A 15,373-nucleotide genomic window follows, 5' to 3' on the forward strand; every position below is an offset into this window, starting at 1 on the left:
GGAGCATTGGGCAGGGAAGCACCCTTTAACGCTCTACTCATTTCCTGAACTTAATCCCCACCGCTTACTGGTAATAGTGCACACGCATCTGGACACACACACACACACACACACACACACTCAGTCATGCACAAATTCACATAATCAACTGCTGCCTATAATGGGAGAGGTCTCCTGAAGCAGAGCTGTACCCAACAGCTCACCTTCAATCCCTATTGTGCTCAAAGTCATAATGGTGGTTTACTGCAGGGAATTTCAGTGTGTGTGTGAGAGAGAGAGAGTGTGTGTGTGTGTGTGTGTGTGTATGTGTGTGAGTGAGACAGAGAGAGAGACATTGAAACATTTATGACTGCATCTGCAAATTAGCATCAAGTTGCCCTCATATATAGTGTGGCAACTGTTTACTTCTCGAGTGTCAAGAAGCTTCCAACACCCAACACTACTTGAGGCAAGTCCCTGTTTCTTGTTTACCCCAGTGAATGGATGGAGGAGACAAGGCTGCAGAAGCGAAAATCAATTACTTTCAATTAAGTCAACCGGCAACTCTTTCAGTGTGCCCTCAAGCTATTCAAGTCTTGCTTACACTACCTCCAGCCCCCACACCCACACCACAAAGTGACACACACTAGATGAACACGTGCATACGCACTTTGGAAGCCACATCCACTTACTGTGTGACTGTCTTTTTGTGTTTAGTGGTTAAATTATTGACTTAGAAACAATTATTGTGGCACTGGCTAACAATGCGTTTGAGCAACAGTTATGAAGCATTTCAGTCTGTCATGCTTTATTCAACTATAAAGAACATACAAAAGCAGCAAAAATACAGAATTGCACTTAATTGTGCTTTCTATGATTCATTTGGCTTATTTGAAAATTTAATTAATTGAACAATAATAATTAACAACAATAATTAATTGAACATTAATTTCTACATTTGTCACACAACAAAACAACACTTATTTTATTGAAAATTTATACTGAAAATAAAAAAAAAATAGTAGGTAAGCTCCTGTTCCCTCCACCAGAATTCTAAATTATCAACCACCATGAACAAAATATGAGGGGAAACCGTAAGGATTACATGGCTAGCCAAATTTATTGATTCTTGTTTATCACTCTGTCATGCATCAACAAAATAACAACAACAAAACAAAACAACAACAACAAAAAAGAGCACAGCTCAAAAAGCCATGCCGAACATTTGGCTCTAATTACTCCCTATCGCAACAAAGCTAAAGGAAGTGGTTGACAGGTGAAAGTCTGCGTGAACGAGCAACTGCAAAATGTCCTTTAACAAGGGCTCCTGTTGATAATTAAAATTGGGGTTGGGGTTATCTGATCTGAGTGGTATGTGTATTTATTGCCAATGCAATGTTAAGAAATTACTAAAAAAAAAATAACTTTGTTTTTTCAGCACAAGTCCTGGACTGACTAGTAATCAAATCACATGGTCATCTGAAACTAAACTTGAGTGTGTATATTTACTTATCATCATCAAGTACATAGATAATATAAGTAGGGTTTTACAAAAATATAACCAATTGCTGGCAAGCAGCAATTAAGAAAAGCTCTGAGGAATAAGAGAGTATGAGAATATGGACACGGGCCAATTTTACTAGAATCTGAGAAAGATTGCAGAGTATTCTTGTTTCACATTGATTTTTGTTCCATTAACTTAAATCAAAATCATAAGAGACACCTGAGCTCAGTCCAGAGGACACTAGCAGAGAACCATTTCTATAGAGACCATGTTATAAACAGCACAGAGGGGGACCACAAACCTTGTCATTGACACAACAGTCCGCGGGAGCGTGTCAGTGTGTGTCTGTGTGTCTGTGTATGCGTGTGTATGCCTGCCAGCTCCCAGTCTAGCGCTATTGTCTAACAAGGTCTAATTAGCACTATGGCACAATGAATTAGCATAATTATGCAAACAGGGCTCTGCTAAAGGCTTGGCACAAGGGGAGGCTACGGGGGGCACCTATTATACAACACACACACACACACATACATGCTCGTGTGCGCATGCACACATACACACACGGTCACTAGGAAAGCTTAGACACTAGTACAAAAAAATCAAACATACATATATTCAAACACATACATGACTACATGAGTGTGACCCCACACACCCACCTGTCCAACGCTGCAACAGGAAGTGACAAGAGCTCGTGGTTGTCATGTGCAGTGATGACTGGTTTATTTCATAGGGTACTTGTGCATTTAGTTCAGGCAGCGAATGTGTTACATATGCTGATCTTCATCTACTCTCGTCCTTACAAACATCCTCCATACCAAAGCAAATATCAAATACACACGCAGAACCAGCTAACTGCGCCCACCTCCCCCTCACAACACTCAAACATTCTGGGCTTATAGTATTTACCAGCGGGGGTGATAGGTGAAGTCTGTGGGAGATAATAGGGATGACTGAGAGGCTGAAAGGCTAGTAGCCATTCAGACAATGACAGCTGTAGTGAAGATGGCTCTATTAGGCTTCATTAGGATGCTTGGCTTTTGATTGTACACACACACACACACACACACACACACACACACACTCACACTAATTCGGGAGCAGGGAAAGCATTGCTCTAAATGAGTCTGAGCTTAACTGCATCTATGGTTTCCACCGGAGGATTCCAGACATTAAAACAAGCAACAAAGATAATTTATTCCTGTTTGTGTGTGTGTGTATGCGAACAACAGTCTATCACTGTGACCTTTGTCTGCAACGTGAACCCAACAAGTATCCCCGCAGCTCAACAAGCCCTCTTAGCAAAAGCTCTGCAATGTCAACAAGCTCTACCTAAACCCTCTCAAACATGCACACATGCACACACCTCCTCTGATACATTCTTAGTCACCCAACCCCAAGGGCCTGTATTGTGTCCTAAAATCCTGATCCCTAACAGGAAACAAGCACCCCTAAAACCCCAAACAACGCCCACACAAAGCTCTCTTACAATTACAAGCCCCCGCTGTCAGCCAAAGAACCAGGAAGGTCGGAAGTTCAGAGTTCAAATAGTTCAAAGTGGCCCAGACCAGTCTGAAACAGGCCCAGTCATTCACTGAGAATGTGTAATGAGTTACAAATGTAACTGCAGATCCATGACTTCTGGGTGACCACCAGAGGGGGTGCTTTGGACTACCTCATTAACAATAACCACAGGTGAACAATTATGTCACTAATTTGTTGATATGCTTTAAAAATAAATTTATGGAAATAACAGAAAGTCAAGTTTTCAGCTCTTACAATAAAACATTCTGTAGCCAAATGGGCAACATCGAGCCATAATTTTCTACCCGATTGAATATCTGCATTAAAACTCTGATATGTTTTCTACGCATTCTACTATTTTAGTAAAAATATTTTCTCAAGCCATTTACTTTAGGCAAAAGTGCACTAATAGGCTATCCCGTCAAACCAGTATGCTGTCCTGATTGATGTCATAACTAAGACACACTCTCCATTTCCTAAAACATCTTCATTGAGACACTCTTCCTGATCCTCTGGTCCTGAAATGGAACCACTGACTCGAGCTTATCGTCACCTTAAGAAACAACATATTGTTCACATACATGCACAGTGGTGGGACAAACACAATAGCCGGGAGAGAGGGTCACGCTGAGAGGGGACAGCAGTTTTAAGCTGAGTCCACACATTTTAGAGGCAGTGGGCTAATCCAGCCAGGCTTTTTAGGCCACTATTCAGGAGGACAAGGACCCCTAGGATTTGGGCTTGTCCACACCTCAGGGGTGGGGGATTATCAAGATAGCAGGCACACTAGAGAGGGTGTGATGGTAAGCGAAGGGAAATTAGCAAGACTGTAGGTTTCTTTGCAAGCATTAGTGTGTGGTTTTATGTTTTTGTGAGGTGGTATCCCCGCAGCTTGCTGTGTAGGTGTGTGTGCACATATATTCCTGTAGTTGTGGGGACAAAAATCTATTTACACAGTCACATTGTGGGGACCCGCCTTACTTATGGGGACAAAATGCACATGCAAGGCAAACACAATGCAAATCATTAAATGTGATATGAAGACTTCCTTTAAGGTTATTTTGAGGTTAGGGTTTGGTTAAGCTAAGGGACAGCATTCGGCAAGTAATGTTTGTTGTTATGGTTAGGTGGTGGTTAAGCCTCCAGGACATGAATGTAAGTCTACATAATGTCCCCAAAAGTGATGGAAACATACTGTGTGAGTGTGTGTGTGTGTGTGTGTGTGTTTGTGTATTTAAAGGGGTTTCTATCTGACTCCCACTCCCAAAAGTATAGCCCAGAGCTCTGACAGGGTCACCTCTGGGCCTTTCAGAGCATCCTCTCAACCAATCCTAATTGATCTCACGCATTACTAGCCCCAAACATGGGATGGAGAACAGGAGGGAGATGGCTGGCTCGTTGTCTGAGGAACGAGGTCCCCTTGCTAGTGGCTCTTCACTCCATAAACACACACACACACAAAGACACACACCTCTGGCATGCCCACCCACCATTTCTGCCTTCTCCCCCTTCTCCCCCCCCCCCCCATCCTCTCATCTCCGGCTGTGCTAATCCACCGGCCAAGTCAGGAACTCAGTTACCCATCTGGCCAAGCAAGACTCCAGCTGGGAGGAGAGAGGGATAGAGGGGTGGAAGGAAAAAAGAGGAGAAACCATAAGAGGGGTAGATTAAGAGAGAGGGATGAGGGGTGTGAGACAGGACCTCTAAACTAGTACTGCTTTCTATATCGACTAAAGGAGGAAGAGAAAGAAGAACAGAGATAATGTAAACATCTTCTGCAAATCACAAAGAGCACAATGAAGGTTGCTGGAGTGCCAAAAAGCAAAAAGATGATGAGGTCTTCTTTTTCTCTCAAATAAACAAGTGTTGATCCTATTGTCTACTTGTAAAGAAGAGGGATTATCCATTCTAACAGGTTGGAATGAGAGCCGCCTCTGAGCTCTGGCATGTCTTCTATAGCCTGATCCCACTGTGAAATGAAGTAGCCCCTAGATATGACCTTCACCTTTGACCCTGACTCCTGTGGAGCCATCTGGCTGGTTAACGTTAACCCATGACCCTTTTCATACCCTGTCACATCCCTGTGAGGATGGACCTGCACAGAAAGAGGTTTGTAAGGGGTCACATCTCCAAATATTGTCTGCACTGCATTAACACTTATCTTGTTGTTTCCAATGATCCTTGTCTTAATGTTGCGATATGTTAAACTGTTGAGGCGTAGTCAAAGACAAATTTCCACTAAGTTGGACCAAAGTTACGGATGAGGCAAGAATTACACATGCAATGACATCAACCATGTATGCTATAAAGTACTTATAACGGAGTACAATTGTCTGCAATCTCATTAAGAATTGGCAGTTACATTACAAAAATGCATACAAAATAAATGAACTGAATGCAAAAAGTAAAACTGTATTACACTCAAGCAGAAGACAACTCAGCCAAGCTAAATGAATCACAAAAAGTTCAGAGAATGAAGGTGAAACCAAGGCCCTCGTGTTTGTGATGCTATTTCTTCGTATTATAGAGCATGTGCAAATCCCTGTTTGAGTCATGCTCTTTCCTTTCTCCCAAACCACTCATCACTGTCGACTGAATCAATAAGAAGACTGCAGCCCGCTTTCCTTCTGAAGGACATTTGAAGGTAGTTGGGAGGAATAAGTACATGATAAACCACCGGAGAAGCCACACAAGAGACATGCTCCCATTCAAAGAGATAGAATCAAACCGCCTCCATCAAACCATCAATCAAACACTAACAGCACACAGCATGAGGCTAGTCTCAAAGTTGTAGTTTGTGCATGTGTGTGTGTGTGTGTGTGTGTGTGAGTGTGAGTGTGAGTGAGAGTGTGTGTGTGTGTGTGTGAGAGAGGGAGAGAGAGAGAGTTTTCATTAACTACTGGGGACCAGTAGTTTTCACGGACATGTTAAGGTTTGGGACAGAGTTTGAACAGAGTTTAGGTTCGGGTTTGGGTTTTCCATCAGCTGGCTATGATTAAGGTGTGGCTGTTCACAATAAAACATGTATTTGTGAGTGTCTGCCTTCAAGTCACAAGATAAAGCACATACTTACAGACATTACCAGTGTTGTCAAAACTGTTGAGCACTTCATTAACTTTAAGAGGCCCCAGGTTATCCCTGAGAAACACAAAAATAGAAAGGATTATCCAGCAGTCTGGGAGAAAACTATACTGGGTCTTTTTCTTCAGACAGTGAAAGTAAAGACAAAAGACAAACAATTAACGATTTGACATGTCAGCTATTTACAAATCTCTTGACATCACAGCGACATCTGTTACATCTGAAAATAAATATCCCAAATAAGTGTCTCTGGAAAAACATTTTTCAGATATCAAAATTACATCACTATAATTCATGGTGTTATGGGATATTTCCAAATTTTCCATTTACAAAAATCGATATCTCCATTTTTATTTAATTATTTAACCAATCAATCAAATTCATTTGGTTTATTCATTTTTAGAACGGCTTTAATTAGTTTTTGTAAATGAGTCCTTTGTTTGTTCTCAATCCACAAGAAGCCACAGAATCTACACACTTTTAGGTAATGTCATCATTCCTGTCATCATGCCTGCAGTTTGACCCTTGATAATAAAAGCTGCAGACGCTGTATATACCTGGAACTTGTCAGTACTGAATTATACCCAACTAGTCTGATGTGCTGTGAAATAGCCCCTTGTGGCTTGCTGTCACCACGCTTTATCGGTACCAGCATGAATCTATTCCAGTGTGTGTACCTGAGTAAGGCACTGTACTCGGGAAAGTAGACACTTCTGTACTCCACCCACTGGTCATCTGAGGCATCACTAGAGTCTTGTGTCATAAGCTTTTTCCTGCTGAAAAGGTCAAACGTGGCAAACCTGCGAACAGACACCTGTTTGACCTCTGTACTGTCCACCTGCTTCTGTTGCAACACCTGTGAGAGTCGATAGTGGAAATAAAGGGGAGTAAATCATTTTAAACAAAAGCAAATCCTTTAACTCAGAAATCTCATAAAATGTTTTTGTATGATACAGTCATGTTTCATTTCAACCAACAGTGAAGGGGACCTCCAGGAAGACTATAATATGCAATAAAGGTTAAAGACATTTAACAAAAATTTTACATTTCTCATTTTTTATGTTTTGGTCTTCACTTGAAGCATCAGTAAAAATTGCCAGTGAAATATCAATAGAAATATCATGTCTCAGTTAGTGCAGTTACAACAAGTCATTACATCACAAACTATAAGTTCGATCTATCCATCTATTCTGGTGGAGTCCATACACACACGGGTCAGTACTGCACCAGGGACGACAAGTACAGAATGTAAGATGGCCCCATGGCAGGGGGCTTTTCTTGTCAGCTGAGCATAATATCTGTGCAATGCCCATCTATGGGAAGAAGCAGAAGCCCTTCTTTAATAGCTGCTGTTTGTGTGTGTTGAGGTTCTTGTGTGTGTTTAGTGAATCAGGTCCTGTGACAAGAGTTAAGAAATTCCTTCCAGCTGGTGACAAAGTTACTGTACAGTGGGAAGCAATATATTGATAGGAAACTACATAAAGTTTAAAAATTTGCATAGGGATAAGATCAACAAGTTATACTGTATGTCAAAGCAGGTTTGAGCACTAATGAATCGAGAATGCTGAAGGGAAAAAAATCTATCATAGTGTAAAATATTCACACATTACACAGGCAAGGTCGTGCCTGCTGGATTATCCAACTGTAATGAAGTCTACACAAATTAGATATAGTGAAAACGCTCAGAGATATATACGCATATTGGGCTACAAATGAATGAACACTATGTGAGCTACATAGTGCAGTTGCATTTCAAAGTTAAATTAACAACAGCCTTATGGCCAAAATCAGGAGAGAAACATGGCAGGGAGAAATACCGGCTGCGACAGTCTGTTCCCATCAGCCTTCTTATTCCATAATTATGAACGACAAAGATTCTCAGAGAGACAGAAAACCTCAAGGTTTCCACAAATTTCATGTTGAAAATGCAGCACATCATAAAAATGCTCGTAGAATCGATCTAACACCAAAAGAGGGTTATGTTTCCTTGTAAGGCTAACAATACCTGTCTCAGTAGAGTCCACCTGGCCCTTGCGACATCAGTAGTACTGCTGTTCATATCCCTAGAGGTATGGGACTTAGCTACACAGGTGTCCTCATTAATATTTTTTCTCAAAGGCGAAGCTGGCTCGGTCTTTTCTGCAGTCACGATACCGGTGGAATCCCTCTCCATTTTAGCGTCGAATTTGTGGGCGGAAATAAATGTGTAAAAATAAAAAATACTGGCTGTGGAGCTGTCACAGTTGGCGGCAGCAACGTGGTAACACAAAAATATTTTTTTCTGTAAACTACACCGGCGTATAAATGATCATCAGACACAGCTTGTGTGTAAGCACTTGTTACTCCCACAATGGTCGCATGCTACTTCCGTACACTTATGGTATTTGAGACATAGCAATAGATTGTCGAAACAATCGTGCTAGTTTTTCAGTTCCAAAAAGAAGCTGCGCATGTCTGAATTTGATTACTTTAGTCTGGATTGCTCGTTACGTCACCAACAGCAGGCTTTGTTTAGGAAATCGTGCACGTGCATAGAGTTTGCAGGCAGCTGTCAACGGCTAACTAACGGCAGGATGGTTGCTTTGTATAAGGAAACATCACATGTTATAGGTTGAAATATTATGTTTTTTGTCTCATGTGTAACGTGTAAGCGTGATGACAGAGAGTACGTGACTCCACATCACAGCTATCATGTTTTAATTCACCTCATTAAGAGTAAGTTCTTCGTAATGGCCGCTCTCTCGTCTCTGCTGTGTTCATCTGCTCGTCTCGTTACATCGCCTCGGTTACGATTTTGCGAGCTAGCTGTTTGCAGACGCATAACATGGCTGTCTTCGTCCCTCCAACGTTGTTACACGTCGGTAAGGTGTCCAGTTAACGTTCATGATGTTTGTTTAGTCACCTTAGACCCAGTGTCAGGTAACTTACTGTTAAAAGTCAAATCATCCATTATTCATAACGGTATCTTCACCAGGCTGGCAAAACCAGTCTTATTCGGAGCCACAAATAAGGGCATCAGGTTGACATTGAGCCCCTTTGAATGTGCCACATATACAACCCTACAGAAATATTAATGGCTGAACTGTTTATATCTTAAACATAACATAATTTCCTACCCTACATAAGCTTTGAGGAATGAGCATTGTCACTTTATAATGCAAAAATACAAACCTCTTTTCGGATGTATTTTTGACATTGCAGTGTTGTCAAGATTAATAATGAAATAACCATCAGTTCACTGAATGCATTGCAAACTACAGTCCCCTTAGTTTGAAGATCAGTGTATTGTCCCCGAGCCTTTTGCGTTTACAGCAATTGGAGCTAATGGTTATAGTCTTATAACATTTCCCGTGATTTATAAAGTTGTCTTATTTCAGAACACTTCGGGCACAGCAGCAGATCATCTCAGCTCTGGACTTGACAGGTACAAGGACTTGCAGAATTATTTCAAAAGAAGACTGAGGTCAGCGTACCACAGGTTCTCCGACATACCCGATCACTCAGTGGTAAGGTCTACCTTCTGCTTTAGGTTTGAACTGTTTCATGAATAAGTAGGACTTGGAATTGTAGTCATTCTGCAGGAATTATTTTTACTGTTGCCTGTACTTTCTCTTGACGCAGATCTGTGGACAACATCATGATTATTTCACTGAAGGTGATGGCATTTACAGAAGGGACAAGAGACAGAGTAAGGGGAAGACATGAATGTAGGTTTATGTCAGCAACTCTGAAAGCCAGGAGCTTGGCAACCAGACACCTGTGATGATACTGAAATCTAAAGAGTGGACTTCATTCACAGACATGTAACAGAAAAGCATGTTAAAGATAACCAAATTGGAGATTACAGATGTTAAATTACAGTACTTTTTTCTTTACACAATCCTATTTCCACATCTACATCAGCAACTTTTTTTGAGCCATCATTAGTAACAGTGGAATTCCTACTTTTGTAAATGACGCAGTTTCCTCTCCCTGTTTGTAGGTGATCTGGAGCCAGAGCAGGTCCTGAATCTAGGACAAGTCTCTGAACAAGAGGAGGAGGCAGGACTTGATAATGAAGAGAGAATGCAGAGGTTTCAGTGGACTGTCCAGAGAATACGTCTGTCCCCACAGGAAAAGCATCTCGCTGCCACACTCAGAACTGACCACAGAGAAGATCTGAGGTGAAGAATAGAACATAGAAGATATTCTTTATTTGGCAATAATGATGCTAATGAAACTGTTAGAGTTACTTAATGAACGAATTAATTGACGATTGTCCGGTGATAATCCAGGTGTGTTGTTGTGAGACTTGGAAAGAGAGGTCCCCTCCCTCAGGGTCCTGCACACGTCGTATTCACTCTGGACAAAGTCTTCACCTTTGGTATGTTTAAAACGGTCTGACAAGTTTATTTTAGTAAAAATAGACATAATCGTGCAGTGGATGAATGTATGTCTGTGTTTGCATGGGTGAAGAGTGGGCCACAGACGAGGTTATGTTTTACACAACTTTGGAGGGTCTGCGCTGCAACAGAGTGTTTCGTCTGGACCTCACCTCCAGTGGAGGCAGGATAACCTCTGTGTATGAGGAGACACATCCTGAGTAAGTGTAACTAATGGGGCATATAAGCTGTCACTGCTCTCACGCCATCTATAATCGAAACCCTGATATCTCCCCAGTGTGTTTGTGGAGGTTGCCCTTTCCAGAGACCGACGGATACTGAGCATCAACTGCAACAGCAGGACCACTTCAGAGGTGCTGCTAATTGATACAGTAGCATCCCATTTAGAGCCTTTTCTGGTTCAGCCACGCCAGCTGGACCTCCTCTACCATGTGGAGCATTGGAGAAAGTGGCTGATTATACTGGCTAATACAGGGCCTGGACAGGAATATCAGGTAAACACACCCTGTTTATGGGTATATTCACAGACACAGACACAGACACAGACATGAACATGAAGGATACATACATGCTACTGCTGACTCCTCTTTGTTGTCAAATGTCTTGTTTTGACTAGAAGTAGTTAGAATTAGTTGATCCCCCAACTTGATTCTGAGCGTCACATGTCAAGTCAGGTTTTCAGTATTGTATGTGGAAGATGAAAAACATGCAGATCTTTCTTTAATTTTAATTATTCTTCTGTATGCTCTCTAGGTGGTGCAGGCCCCACTCTCCAAGCCGTCCATTGTCTCCTGGATGCCCCTGTTTTCCCCTGCCCCTGGCACTGCAATCAAAGACATGGATGTTGTTGGAGACCACTGTGTGCTGGTTGCAAGAACACCAGCTGGTGAACTTGTCTTGATCGTGGTCCCAATTCCCTGCCCTAGGAAAGCATACACTGTACAGGTCAGTGGATCTCTTGCTTACTACTTTGTTGCCCTGTTTACTATTAGTAATGTTAACTTGTTTCTTTACCTTGTTTTCACAGCCTGTATTTATTCACACATAGAGATAAATGAGAATATAAATGAACAATACATGAAGTATACATTTGGTCATCCCTACATATGTACTCATCCTGCTTTTATGTAATAATCTCTTGTCCCCTGCACTCCCAAGCTCCCGTCATGGGCCTGTGCCATCACAATCAAGAAGGCAGACATGGCAGATCAACGCAATGCGTTAGAGTTCTTGGTTTCATCTCCTGTACACTTGCCGGTGCCATATTGTCTATTCCCCGAGGATGGGCTCCTTGTATCAGGCAATGAAGATGCATCCTCCCCAGAAAGCTTGGGCAGTTACACCACCTCACGCCTGGAGGCCTGCAGCCAAGTGAGAACACTGACATATAAGATGCATGCAGACACTCTGAGACAGCATCAGCAGTGACATAAGCATTTTCTATTAACACACATGTCCACTGATACTGCTCTTTTTGCAACTAGCCACCAGAGACAAAACCAAAAGACCTCAATAGCACACCCTCTGTCATGCACCTCTACGTACATCGACATACATACACCTGTTCAGAGCAGACTCTCTGCCTCTCTTCTGTAGGATGGTACCTTGGTGCCAGTGACACTGTTTCATACATTACCTGTGGAGAGTTTGAGACAGGTGCCACTACTGGTCCATGTCTATGGAGCTTATGGCCAAGATCTCAACATGGAATTCTGCCCAGAAAAAAGGCTGCTGCTGGAGCAGGGCTGGGCTCTGGCTTACTGCCACATCAGGTAATTTATCATATCAAGATGATGATGAAAAATATCTGTGAGATCTAATAAGGTCTGGAATTTAACTTACTTGCATGTTGAAGTGATTCTGTGTTCTTTACCTTTACACCTTAGAGGTGGAGGTGAGCGGGGTCTGTTCTGGCAAAGACAAGCCCGTGTTGAGGGGAAGCAGAGAGGAGTGGAGGACCTCCAAGCCTGTCTCCATCACCTTTTCACTTTAGGAGTCTCCTGTCCTTCACTCACTGCCTTTACAGCCTGCAGTGCTGGAGCTGTGCCAGTGGGAGCGCTGTGCAACAGGCACCCACACCTGATACGGGCTGTCACGCTGCAGGTAAGATGTTCAGTTACTGGAAATTTGTGTCTTTGAGTGTGTGGTTTTTAGTGTTATTCTTTGTGGAAATGACTATAGTATTAGGGGCTCTACATCTTCCTCACTTTAGCAGAGCATATGTTTGGCAGTATGTAAGGGTTAAATGCAGGCTGAAGAACAGTCTCAACACTGATTACACCACATCATCTCACCATAAGAGATGACTTAAAATCCACGCGCACACATCTAAAGCCATCTTTTCTTTCTGTGTTCAGGCTCCGTTTGTGGATGTGTTGGGGACTATGGAGGATCCCAGCCTGCCTCTAACTTTGGAGGATAGAGAAGAATGGGGGAACCTAGTAGGAAACCCAAAACATAGACTCACCATCTCCTCCTACTGTCCCCTTCACAACATTACTCCTCAGGTAGAAAACAAACTGAAAAGAAAAAAGTGTACCTGCACTTTTTGGTGCATTAGTTTCAGATAATGTAATTTCTTATGTTACCTGTTCTGCATACCTTTCATGTTTCTATTTTTCTTCAATGACTGTTGCGATTAAGATTTTATTTATACAATGTTCTACCCTAATAAAGGTTGCCCTACAATATAGTTTAGCTTGTTCCAGTTGGTAGTAGACAGTTTATTCAGACTATGCTGAAAAGCCATTTTAAATTCCCCAGCCAGTGTTGGAAAAGCGCTTCCCCTGTTAGTGGCTTTTAGGCCTTAAGCCTTAAAATGTTGATTTAGTGGACACAGAGGACAAATTATAATTAATAACTTTTGAAAACTACTGTTATTCGACCGTCTTGGTGTGTGTGTGTTTGTGATTTCATGTGCTAGTGCTACCCATCATTTCTGCTGACCGCCTACAGTGGTGATGCCAGAGTTCCTCTGGCAGGTGTCCTCAAGTATGTTGAGCGATTAAAGGATGCCATTCATACTCACTTCACACTGAAGCCAGAGTCAGGTAGGTGCACACATCTATCACAACAGCTTAATCGTGTGCTGATCATGCAGATAGACATGTGCAGCCGTGCATACCATTGTATAAATGTATGTGTTTACGTACATCTTTTATTGTGAGTGCATTTGAGCATGAATTTTCCATTCTTTTAGGTGTAATTTCTGTGTCATTACAGATTGTGATAGTTCAGGGTCAGCTCCCAGTTTCAGTGTCTGTGCATGTCTGGAGGGAGGTAACAGATGCATGGCTGTGTGTCATGCTAACAGCAGTCAAAGTTCACAACCAAAGTATAGCATAGGTCACCTTGTAGTATACCGTGTGTCTGTGTATGTGTCAGCTAATTGCTCTCATTTCCCCCCAGACAGGCTCTTTCTCCCTCTCACTTATAATCTGCCTTCACCACATTCATGGTGCTACTCTTTACACCCCTCTCTCACTCTCTCTCCACTCCGCTCTTCTCTTCTCGTTTCAGATGCACACATTATCTCTCTCTTTCACCCTCTCTCACTTTTCTGTTGTTCGTACACACATACACCAGGCAGTCTGTATGTGTGTGTGTCTCCTTAATCTGTCTCTCTCTGTTAACAGAGTCTTTGATAAAGTGCTGATGGCATAGACACATGCAGGCGGGTAGGCTGGCACATTAGCATGGTAAAGAGATAACGTATCAGAGCAAGAGATTAGGAGCCACAGACTGGGAGCTGTCAAGGTCAAGACCGCACTTGTGAAACAGCCCATACCACAGAGACAGGGAGGGGGGATGATATGGAAGGATCTGAGAAGAGGGTGGGGAGGGGTAATATCAAATGGGAGCACAAATAAGTGAAAGGAGAGTAAATACAGAATCAAAAGAGGCAGAGGGAGAGTGAGGATCTGGGGCATCCGGACACCGAGAAAGTCGGCTTATAGTAAGATAAGAGAAACATCCAAGAAGTTTTAAACATTGGAGATCTTCTTATCCCCAATTTTGCCTTTTACCTCTGTCTCTCTGTCCTCTGTTTCTTTCAGAATGTGAGCCAGCACCAAACATAGTTCTGAATATCCAATCTGGAGCAAATCACCTCGGACCAGAGGACTTTGAGCTAAAGCTGGAGGAGGTAATGCACTCTTGACTCTGAAAGGAATTTGCAACTTATAACTTTGAAAAAGTATTTTCCCAAGTTTTCTTTTAAAGTCGAGCTTTCTAAATTTGTGCTTCAAAATACTCCTCCAAAAGAAGTTAATGATTCATTTCTCAGTAAGTCATTTTTCTTATTGACAATGATCAACTACTCGTAAATAAAGTGACAATGCACATCTGTGCTGAAAAGACAGTCTGTTATAAAGCCTCAGTGTGAAATATTTGTACCTACAGTGCAGTTGTGTGTGCAGTCTTCAGATCCAGATTTACAGTCCTACAAAGCTTTAACAGAAAATGCAGCCACCAGTTTAAAATGTGCGTTTTCCCTTCCATTTTCACTTAAGCATACCACTAGACATGGATAGAGGTTTTCATTTAATTTCCAAAGGTTTTGTGACACCAAAATATATCAAAATAACTTTCTATTCTTTTTAGTACCAGAATAACTTGTGACCACCAAGTTTTGCAATGTAAATTTAGTCAAGGCCATTCTCCCATTGAGAACAATAACAGTAGATTTGTCAGTTGAATTGATGGGCACAGACTGGTAAATTTGTCCTCTGTCTTTTCTCCCTAACATAGGAAGCCCTCAAGCTAGCTTTCCTATACACAGAGCTGGGCCTGGACCGTCCTCGGACTCCACGCAGAAGGAAGAGATAGCAAGACTGTCAGGAGGCAGTCGAGAATCAAACAACACTGACCCAAACATCTATCATTACAGCCATGACAACTAGGA

At 42.1% G+C, this 15,373-nt stretch overlaps 2 protein-coding genes across 4 annotated transcripts in view; one reads left to right on the forward strand and one right to left on the reverse strand.

The window, feature by feature from the left end:
• camkmt (calmodulin-lysine N-methyltransferase) overlaps positions 1–8,457 on the reverse strand; it is a 94,574-nt gene extending 86,117 nt beyond the window's left edge. Inside the window, exons 1-3 of the mRNA XM_046402450.1 lie at positions 8,094–8,457; positions 6,766–6,944; positions 6,081–6,145 (exon numbers count right to left, since the gene is read on the reverse strand). Of these exons, the coding sequence (XP_046258406.1) occupies positions 6,081–6,145; positions 6,766–6,944; positions 8,094–8,261 (412 nt within the window). The 5' untranslated portion in view covers positions 8,262–8,457. The remainder of the gene's footprint in view (positions 1–6,080; positions 6,146–6,765; positions 6,945–8,093) is intronic.
• A 111-nt stretch (positions 8,458–8,568) lies between these two features.
• Positions 8,569–15,356, forward strand: prepl (prolyl endopeptidase like). 3 transcript variants are annotated; one of them, XR_006844550.1, is made up of 16 exons: positions 8,569–8,698; positions 9,466–9,594; positions 9,710–9,799; positions 10,072–10,251; positions 10,363–10,451; positions 10,544–10,670; positions 10,748–10,964; positions 11,224–11,415; positions 11,629–11,841; positions 12,067–12,242; positions 12,357–12,573; positions 12,828–12,977; positions 13,394–13,520; positions 13,693–14,425; positions 14,526–14,614; positions 15,220–15,272. XR_006844550.1 is itself a non-coding variant. In XM_046402447.1 (15 exons), the coding sequence occupies exons 1-15, from the start codon at positions 8,818–8,820 to the stop codon at positions 15,295–15,297; spliced, it is 2,184 nt and encodes a 727-aa protein (XP_046258403.1). In that variant the 5' UTR covers positions 8,743–8,817; the 3' UTR covers positions 15,298–15,356. The 3 variants fall into 3 exon arrangements, 1 of the variants encoding a protein (XP_046258403.1); XR_006844549.1 differs by lacking the exon at positions 8,569–8,698 and adding an exon at positions 8,743–8,949 and having other exon boundaries at positions 9,710–9,776; positions 10,071–10,251; XM_046402447.1 differs by lacking the exons at positions 8,569–8,698; positions 13,693–14,425 and adding an exon at positions 8,743–8,949 and having other exon boundaries at positions 9,710–9,776; positions 10,071–10,251; positions 15,220–15,356.
• Positions 15,357–15,373: the final 17 nt, after the last annotated feature.

Source organism: Scatophagus argus, chromosome 10, assembly GCF_020382885.2.
Source record: "Scatophagus argus isolate fScaArg1 chromosome 10, fScaArg1.pri, whole genome shotgun sequence".
Classification (NCBI taxonomy): Eukaryota; Metazoa; Chordata; class Actinopteri; family Scatophagidae; genus Scatophagus; species Scatophagus argus.

Excerpts from the sequence above, each read along its gene's own strand:
- prepl (XM_046402447.1), top strand. The coding sequence starts at position 8,818 with ATGGCCGCTCTCTCGTCTCTGCTGTGTTCATCTGCTCGTCTCGTTACA. Across the intron at positions 9,777-10,070 it reads CAGAAGGGACAAGAGACAGA|GTGATCTGGAGCCAGAGCAG; the intron begins GTAAGGGGAAGA and ends CCCTGTTTGTAG. Across the intron at positions 13,521-14,525 it reads CACACTGAAGCCAGAGTCAG|AATGTGAGCCAGCACCAAAC; the intron begins GTAGGTGCACAC and ends TGTTTCTTTCAG.